Genomic DNA, 10,000 nt, shown 5'->3' on the forward strand with positions numbered 1-10,000 from the left:
ACAGCCAGGGAGAGAGACGAGCTGGGGTCGCGGCTCGGCTGGGTACCTGCACGTTGGAGGGAGGGGGTGCTCCGTGGTGCGGCACCTGCCAATGGTCGTGCAGCTCGGCCCACAGTCACACACGTGCGGCTCATGTCAGCGGAGGAACCCGAGCGGAGCGGAATCCCAGGGTGGGGATCAGGGTCGCGGACAGGACCCAGCGAGAGACCCAGTCGAGATCGGGTGTCCTCGGTCGTTATCGGAATCGACCAGACAGATCGCTCCACCAACGAAGAACGGCCATGCACCACCACCCACAGACTCGTGAAAAAGCTTTCAGTCTGTCAATCCTCCTCGTACACTGAACTCAAGACTTCAGCAAAACTCCAACGAACGCTCCAGAGAATGCAGAACTGAACTGAGCCTTTTGACTGAACTCCTCCGAACGCGCGTCTCAGAGGGTCCCTTTGTAGTCCATCGACCCCCCTCAGCGGGGCGGGGCCTTGGTCAAAACTGACGTCACGGTCCGCCCTGATTGCACAGGGCCTCCATGGGTCCGCCCCTTCTGGGTGAGATAACGGCCATGCCGGGAGCCCGCCCCATCCACGCGTGACTGCACTCGCCAAAAAAAGGTACCTTACAAAGATTTCACCTCAGAAAGCGAGAAAAAGGTACTGTGGTTCAAATAAGAGGGGAAATAAAGATTTCTTACCCTAACTAAAAAAACATCGCAATGCACCCCTTCAATTTCCCACTACACACAAGGAGGGGTTCTGTCTACACATATACTTAACGGCATAACTAACTTTGGGCACCTGTATGTTTGAATGCATACAGTTCCTTGAACCGTAACAATATATACAAGGTCCGTCTAAAAAGTAACGGGACTGACTTCACAGAAATTTTATTCCAAAAAATATATTGAAATCACAGCTTGTCCCCTTCAAAATAGTTTCCCTCCAGTCTCACACACTTGTCCATCCTCTTCTTCCACGCCTCGATGCACCCCCAGCAGGCTACTTCTGGAATTCTCCGGAGCTCCATCGTCACGGCCCTTTTGATGGCCTCCACATCAGAAAATCGGGTCCCCTTGATCACCCCCTTGAGCTTGGGGGAACAAGAAAAAATCACAAGGGGCCAAGTCTGGCGAATACAGGTCTGGCATTGCTCCAGAGTTAGCCAGAAACTATCAGATGCTCAGGGCACTGTGAGCAGGGGCGTTGTCGTGGTGGAGCACCCAGGCATTGTTCTCCCACAGACCTCTCCTCTTGTACCAGACTGATTTCATGAGGTGCCGGAGGATCTCCTTGTACACGTATTAATTCACTGTTTGATCCTGTGGTAGAAGCTCGAAGTGGACGATGCCCTTGATGTCAAAAAACGCGATGAGCATCAACCTTGACCCTCGACTTCGACATCCTTGCTTTCTTTGGTCTTGGTGATGCCGGACTTTTCCACTGACGCCTCTGCTGTTTGGTCTCGGGATCGTATTCGAATATCCATGATTTATCACCAGTAATGACTCTCTCGAGCATGTCTGGATCGTCCTCGAGGTGCTCGATAATGTCTTGACAGACAGTGAGTCTTTGCTGTTTCTGGTCCTCGGACAACAGCTTGGGGACCATATTTGCACACACCTTGTGCATTTCGAGATTTTCAGTGATGATGCTCCAGACAGTGTCCTTGTCGATGGAAAGTTCCTCAGCAATCATCCGCACCGTGAGTCGACGATCTGCACGCACCATCTGCTTCACACGCTCGATATTTTCCACTGTTCTGCTCGTTGAAGGTCTTGGTCTTCCAGACTGTGGATTGTCTTCAACCTCCTCCTGTCCCTCTTTGAACCTCTTGTACCATTCAAATGCACGTATACGTGAAATTGTTTCTTCCCCGTAGACTTGCTGCAGCATTGCGAAGGCTTTGTAAGGTGTTTTGCAAAGTTTGGCAAGAAACTTCAGATTGGCTCTCTGCTCACGACTCATAGCGCGACGACTCAGACGAGACAACATGAACAGCACGACCTGTAAAAAAAATCACACAATGAGCGCAGTCAACCATCACCAATCATATATATTGCTGGAATGTTGCGAAAGACTGTGACGCAACCGGTTCATTCAAGTTGTGTAAGTGGAGCACACAGCAGGCTCAGTCCTGTTACTTTTTAGATGGACCTCTGTATACATACATATACATGTGTGTGTATATATATATATATATATATATATATATATATATATATATATATATATATATATATATATATATATATATATATATATATAATGGATATGTGCAGTGTGACCACTCCTTGGCTTTTTTTCACAAGATCTTGGCTATTCGTTGTTCACCTTGGCGTCTTGGTTTTCTATAGGTTTTCTGTTATCATTGCTTTTCCGAAACCTTGTGAATTCTTTGCTATTTTCATTGGCTCACCTTGACATTTATGAAAATGAGGAGTGGTCACACTGCATATGTGGGAAAATTACCCACTCAGACTGGGAATCAAACCCAGGATCTCTGGTGGAACCATTCCAGTGCTGGTGAACTTTGGTCTGTCCTGTCTTGACGTCTCGCCGGACATTCAGATAAAGTGTTCATCAAATGCAAAAGTTTTATGAAGTTAATGGCCAACAATTCAAACATTTATCACGATTTTTCCTTGTATTAATGGAAATCACCATGTACAGTATTTAAAAGTGTATTATGATTTTTCCTTGTACGAATTAAAATCCGGATGTATTTAAACATTTATTTTGATTTTTCCTTGTATTAATTAAAATCCCTATGGGGCACGATATTTGGGCCACCCTGTACAATGCCTGTACCAATCAACACTCCTACATATTTTCAGGGAAGCATATATTGAATTGCATTTTCAGATATAAAAAGACAAAAAAAAACAGAATCAAATTGATATTTTCAAGGAAACCTTTACATGGAAATAGGGGAGGGGGGTGCAATATCCAAAATAAATAAATAAACGGGTTACCTCTGATGAAAACAGGTTTCACTCCAAGAAAATTACCTGCGTTCCTTTGCAGACAGGCGTTTGTGTGTGGGGGGGTTTTCCAACACCTGTGGGGAGAGAAATTCAAACAAAGCAACTACTTGGGTTTATCTGCCAAAATAAAAACTTAAAGAAGGAAAAGTATTGCAATGAAAATGGAGACTTTTAAAGGTTAAAAGATTAATTAGCTGATTAGCTATATCGTAATTTAAATGTTGAGAGTAAATGTATTGTGGTTGACGAAATTCGCAAACCACCATTCAGGTCCCTTAGGTGAGATATCTCTGTAAGTATATGTGTAGTTAGGCCCAAACCCGTTGTTTAGAGGGAATAAATGTCATTCAGTCGAGCTGCGACCCCTCTAGATAGCCGTTTTTCTTTTACTATCTTTATTTTGGAGCAGCTGCCATTACTACCACCACCAACCACGTCTCAACAGCCATCACACAACAACCACCAGCCGCAACGCCGCTTCACAACAACAACAACGCCAACAGCCACGACCTTTACCGTCACAACTCGCCCTCGCAACCATCGCATCACCGCCATTTCCGCGCCGCTTGTGGGCGCCGATCCTGGACTCGTGCAGGGCGCGCACCGAGCAGCGGGTGCAAAGGCGCCGGCCTTTCCGAAGAAATCGGATCAAAAACGACTCACGCCCACTTCTGTTCCGTCCTATCGGCGAGCGTGGGGCGATTTGGCCCCGCCTCCAGGTGTGTCGGAGTGTGGTCGCTATATGCAGATTCGTGGATCAAAAAGCATTCACGCCCACTTTTCCTCTGTCCAATGGGGAGCCAGCCGGAGGTGAAGGGTCAGAGGTAAAGGGTCGAAGGTGAAGGAGCGAGGCCACGGGGGCTATAAAGGGCCGCGTTCGCTCGCCAAAGAGTCAGTCGAGTTGAGTTGGGAGTCAAGTTCAGTTCGGAGTTGAGTTGGGAAGAGCCAGTCAAGAGAGGAGTCGGAGAAGGCAGTTGGACGGAGCTGTGGAGAGTTGGAGAGGTGGCGGCGGCGAAGGCAGTCGAGGGGGTGCTCGTGTCAGAGTCGGGGAGCTGCGGAGAGGAGAGGCCGGTAACGCGACCGAGGTCGTGGTGGAGACGCTCGTCGCGGGACCCGAGCCAGGGAGATATCCTCCTTCCCCCGAGCATCAACAACCCCCTCCTGTTTCCCCCCCCGCGCTGAGATAGTGCGAGAAGGGGGCCCCGTTCCCACCCCATTCCAGACACTGTCCGCGAGGCCCACGGAGTCGGGGCGCCACCGCCATTTTGCGGCTCATCAGACGGGTAGGCCCGACGCGGTCTCGGCCCCAGGCCCGTCTGCCCCCATCATCCTTGAGGGTGGTCCTTTTCTTTTGCTTTGAGTATATGTGTTGTCGGCGCCGTCTGTGAAGTAAAACTGTATAAGTGTTGCCGTGTGCTCAGTAGTCGGTTAGCTCTGCATTGTGTTTTGCTTTTACATTTGCTTTTTGTGTATTATTGTGTGTTTCTTCTTCTTCTTTTACATTTGCTTTTGGTGTAATTGTATATGTGTGCTTTCCGTTCATCGCGAAATAAATGTGCTTTATGTTGAACTGTTTTCCCGTTTCGCTTCGTCTTTTCCTTTATTGAATCTCCATCTTACTTCACGTAAAGGGTTGGTCGTGGGCTAAAACGCCCGATAATTAATCGAACCGTCCAGGTTGACGATAACACCGCTCGGTTATCCCGATAGTACGGAACGGGTCGCTTAAAGTGGCCCGTGTCCGAAGTCGACCTGCGGCGAGGTGCGATCGCCCGGTCTACCCTCCGTGTGGGTACTTAGGTAGGTCGAATTTGGCGAGCAACCCTATCCCACGCGGGGGGCCGATTGGCACGATCGTGGTGAGGCCGAAAGGCCCACCCGTGACTAGTTCCCGGCGTTAGTCCGAGAGGGTCACGACGGGATTGTCCGTCCGGTGGGCGACGTGCCGCGATTCGAGTTACGTGGCCGTTCGCACGCCGGCGGGCGCGAATCCGCAACAGTATTTTAAAGCCCAACTTAGGCTTGCCTAAGACATTAGAATCCACTTCTTCTCATTTTTTTGGTAACTTGTTTTTTATGTGCTCCCTTCCCTGGTGTCTTATACAGTACAAATTTTATTAAACTTCAGAATTCCTGTAGTTTGTGGGATCAATTACTTCTCTGTGTGCAAACAAATTACCAGCGGGCACGCATGAGTGACGTTCTTCGTGTGTGCAACCAAAATTGACATTCTTAACATTTTCCGCAAGCTGCCATTTGGCACACAAAAGATCAAATTAAAGGCCATCTTGCAGAATGTTAACTGTACTTAAACAATGGTAGCAAGTGAGATAAGGAAGAAGGTGGAGCAGTGAATAATGACCTTTTGTCACTGAAAAAAAAAATCAAGCTGTTGAAATTTCGATGATTAGCTTCACTGGATGGTGATGATTCTCCACCAAGGACATCTTTATCACAGAGCACCATGAGGTCAAAAGGCTTTTGATGAATGAAGCTATAATGAATTATGGCATGCACGAGTTGCACACACGTCCCAAATAGTGATACGCTTCAGGTTGTTGAGCCGTATGAAGGTTTCTACTCCGAATGGAAATGTGATCGGCCAAAGCTGCAGAACACTTTGAAAAGCAACGTACTGTTGATGTACAATACATTGCTGCTTAGTTGCAACGAAAAACAAAATTCCAGGTCAACTTGGAAGCACATTTGTACTTTGTAACAGCCTCAATAATAGGCAATAAAAATTCCTGCTTGATACGTCAGTTTACCATTTTATTTTACCTAAAAAAATATGATAACATTTCTAACTGAAACAAACTACTTTATGTGGCATGCAAGCCCACAGAATGGTGAGTGGTAGAACTGCCGAAACAAACCTGTGTATCCTGTCTTTTCAATGTTGCCTCATCTTCACTTCTCGACCCAAACATCCTGCACACACATTTCGTCATCCTGATCACACCTTTGGCCAAGGAAAATGGAAACACCACCATGCATGGCACTTCAGAGATTAAAAAAGGTAATAGGTTAGCATTGGAGCCCATTGGTCTGTGCAAGTCGTTAATAAAAAGCTGAGAAATCTTCCCTTCTTCAGAGTGGTTTTCATATTCTTTGATGCAACTTATATCCAGCTTTTACAAACAAACTTGCAATTCAAAGGTTCTCTGAGAACAGCTATTCATTCTTGTTTGAACTTCAAATGTGAAGGCCAGATGCGTACACCAAACAGATCTATATTTCTCAAGTATGTGAATAGATGCTGGTGGAAGAGCCAAACCACAAAAGTATGGAAAGATATTGCACAAGCCTTGATCTCCATTGTCTACATAAATAATGAAATAAATAAACAAACAAAGAAGCATGAAAGATAAGTAATCAGCATCCCTTGAAAGACTGTGAAGTGCATGCGATTTTTTTTTTTTTAATAAACAATGTCGAGACTCATATAAGAGCTAATGCAGACGTTGGTAATCATCAAGTTTTTGGTAAAACTGAAGGACAACATCACAGACATTTTTGTAAAGTTGAAAATGGTGTATGGGGAAGACGCAATGTCAAGATCACGTGTGTTCTGAGTGGGCCAAGAGGTTTGCGGAAGGGAGAATCGACGTGAATGATGCCACGCAGACGGGACGCCCACTGATTTCCAAAATGGATGACATTGTAGAAAGGGTGAGAATGTTGGTCCGATATGACCAATGTCAAACTCCAATGAAAGGAACTCATTTTGCATCAAGAGAAGAGATCCAGAGAGCGGTGACCAATGAGCTAAATGGCCTTTTCGAGGACTACTCTTCCAATTGTGCTTTGAAACATGGCGGTGACGTTGGCGCATATATATATATATATATATATATATATATATATATATATATATATATATATATATATATATATATATATATATATATATATATATATATATATATATATATATATATATATATATATATATATATATTGTTGCGAATTCGCGCCCGCCGGCGTGCGGAGGGCCGCGTCACTCGAATCGCGACCGCGTCGCCCACCGGATGGACAATTCAGTCGTGACCCTCTGGGAACTATCGCCCGGAGCCAGTCACGGGTGGGCCTTTCGACCTCACCACAATCGTGCCAATTGGCCACCCGCGTAGGATAGGGTTGTTCGCCAAACTCAACCTACCTAAGTACCCACGCGGATGGTAAACCGCCCGATCGTACCTCGCCGCAAATCGACTCCGGACACGAACCGCTTAAGCGGTCCGTTCCGTGCTACAGTGATAAACGAGCGGTGTTATTGTTGGCCTCGACGGTTCCGATTAATTACCGGGCGTATTAAGCCCACGACGAACCCTTTACGTGAAGCAGGATTGAGGGTCAATAAAGAAAGGACGAAGCGAAACGGGAAAACAGTTCACACAAAGCACATTTATTTCCCAACACACGGAAAGCACACATATACAGCCAAACAGTCAAAATGCACATATAGCAACCAAAACAAAAGCAACAACGACGCAGAGTTACTACCGACTATGCGCACACAGGGCAACACTTATACAGTTCTACTTCGCAGACGGCGCCAACACACATTTACTCAAAAGCAACGGAAAGAAGCCACCCTCATAGACAAGGGGGCAGACAGGCCTGTAGGCCAATTGTCCGCGAGATCGGGGGGGTCCGACCCGCGCCCACGTGACGCGTTGGCGGGTGAGCCGCAGATGTGGCCGCGTGGCTGTGCCCCGACTCCGTGCTCCTTGGCGGGTTTCGTTGGCACGACGTTTGGAGTGGGGTGGGAACGGAGCCCCCTTTTTGCACTATCTCAGCGCGGGGGAAAGGGGGAATGGTTGATGCCCTGGGGGAGGGAGATGGCTGGCTGGCTTGGGTCCCGCGACGAGCAATCCCACACCGCGGCCTCGTCGCCGACCGCAGTCCTTCTCGCCTCGGACCCGAGCTCCTTTGCCTCTTCCCGCAACTCTTCTCAGCCGACTCCAGAACCAAACTCGAAGACACACCGATCACTTCGCCACCCGACTCGACTCACTCTGCCCTGATTCGCCTTGCGCTCGCCTACTTATAGGCCGGCAGGAGAAAACAATATACAAATATCCGGATCAGGATGACCTCGGGGGCGGAGCCACACTCGCCCATTGGTCGGAGGAAAGGGGGCGTGAATCTCCCCTGATCCTAGAATTTGCATATATCGATTTCACACAGACGCGCCTGGAGGCAGGGCCAAGCCACTCCGCGCTTGCTAATTGGACGGAGGGGAAGTGGGCGTGTAGCATTCTTGATCCGAATTCTCCCTCGGAAAGGCCGCTATTTGCGCTCGCGGCTCGGTGCGTTCGGCACCAATCGCCGAACGGGCCCGAGACAGCCCGACGCTCAGTGTTCACAGGTGGTGCGGGAATGGCCATAGAAGGAGAGAGGTGAAGGTGGTGGAGGGTTTTCGGTGGTGGTTTGATGGTTATGGTGCCGTTTGGGAATGGCAGTGATGCGATGATGTGGGATCGAGTTGTGAAGGTAAAGGTCGTGGCTGTTGGCGTTGTTGTTGTTGTCCGAGGGTGGAGTGTGGATGCAGTTGGTGATGATGGCTGGTGTGGTGGTTGTTGTGTGATGGCGGTTGAGACGTGGTTGGTTCAAAATAAAGATAGAACAGAAAAACGACTATCTCAAAGCGTCGCAGCCCGAATGAATCACATAAATTCCCTCTATACAACGGGTTTGGGGCTAACTACACATGTACTTAGAGATATCTCACCTACAGGCCCTGAATGGTGGATTGCGAATTTCCACAGCCGTAACACTATACAGTATATATACATACATACACTACATAGCCAAAAGTATGTGGCCACCTGCTCATCCAACATCTCATTCCAAAATCATGGGCCTAATATGGAGTTGATCCCCCCCACCCTTTGCTGCTGTAACAGCCTCCACTCTTCTGGGAAGGCTTTCCAAGAGATGTTGGAATATTGCTGCGGGGATTTGCTTCTATTCAGCCACAAGAGCATTCGTGAGGTAAGGCACTGATGTTTGGTGATTCGGTGTGGCTCGCTGTCAGTGTTCCAATTCATCCCAAAGGTGTTCGATGGGGTTGAAGTCAGGGATCTGTGCAGGGCAGTCAAGTTCTTCCACACCGATCTCGACAAACCATTTCTGTATGGACCGAGCTTTGTGCATGGGGGCATTGTCATGCTGAAACAGGAAAGAGCCTTCTCCAAACTGTTGCCACAAAGTTGGAAGCACAGACTCGTCTCGATTGTCAATGTATGTAAGATTTCACTTCACTGGAATTAAGAGGCCCAGCTCAAACCATGAAAAACAACCCCAGACTATTATTCCTCCTCCACCAAACTTTACAGTTGGCACTATGCATTCGGGCAGGTCGCGTTCTCCTGGCATCCGCCAAACCCAGATTCGTCCTTCGGAGTGCCAGATTGTGAAGTGGGATTCATCACTCCAGAGAATGCGTTTCCACTGCTCCAGTCAAATGGCGGTGAGCTTTACACCACTCCAGCCGACGTTTGACATTGCGCATGGTGATGTTGGGCTTGTATGCGGCTGCTCGGCATTGGAATCCCATTTCATGAAGCTCTCTACAAACAGTGTTTGTGCTGATGTTGCTTCCAGAGTGAGTTTGGAACTCAGTCGTGAGTGATGCAACTGAAAACAGACGATTTTTCCGCGCATAGCACTTCAGCACTCGGCGGTCCCGTTCTGTGAGCTTGTGTGGCTTACCACTTCACGGCTGAACTGTTGTTGCTCCGAGAAGTTTCCACTTCACAATAACAGCACTTATAGTCGACCGGGGCAGTTCCAGCTGGGCAGAAATTTGATGAACTGACTTGTTGGAAAGGTGCCACATTGAAAGTTGAATGTCAATGAGCTCTTCAGTATGGCCCATTTGACTGTCAATGTTGGTCTATGGAGATTGCTTGGCTGTGTGTTTAATTTTATAAAACTATCAGCAATGCGTGTGGCTCAAATAGTGGAATCCATTCATTAGAAGGGGTGTCCGCATACTCTTAGCCATGTAGT

At 47.8% G+C, this 10,000-nt stretch overlaps 1 protein-coding gene across 6 annotated transcripts in view; it reads right to left on the reverse strand.

Annotated features, from left to right (window-relative positions):
• Positions 1-10,000, reverse strand: part of NEMF (nuclear export mediator factor) — a 204,075-nt gene that overhangs the window by 36,821 nt on the left and 157,254 nt on the right. For all 6 annotated transcript variants that reach the window (XM_085896078.1, XM_085896081.1, XM_085896080.1 and 3 more), the window contains 2 exons: positions 5,857-5,911; positions 3,005-3,054 (listed from right to left, as the gene is read on the reverse strand). In XM_085896078.1, coding sequence (XP_085752204.1) covers positions 3,005-3,054; positions 5,857-5,911 — 105 coding nt within the window. The remainder of the gene's footprint in view (positions 1-3,004; positions 3,055-5,856; positions 5,912-10,000) is intronic.

The sequence above is a fragment of the Eptatretus burgeri genome, chromosome 9 (assembly GCF_056783735.1).
Source record: "Eptatretus burgeri isolate ZD-2024b chromosome 9, Ebu_testis_v1, whole genome shotgun sequence".
Lineage (NCBI taxonomy): Eukaryota > Metazoa > Chordata > Myxini > Myxiniformes > Myxinidae > Eptatretus > Eptatretus burgeri.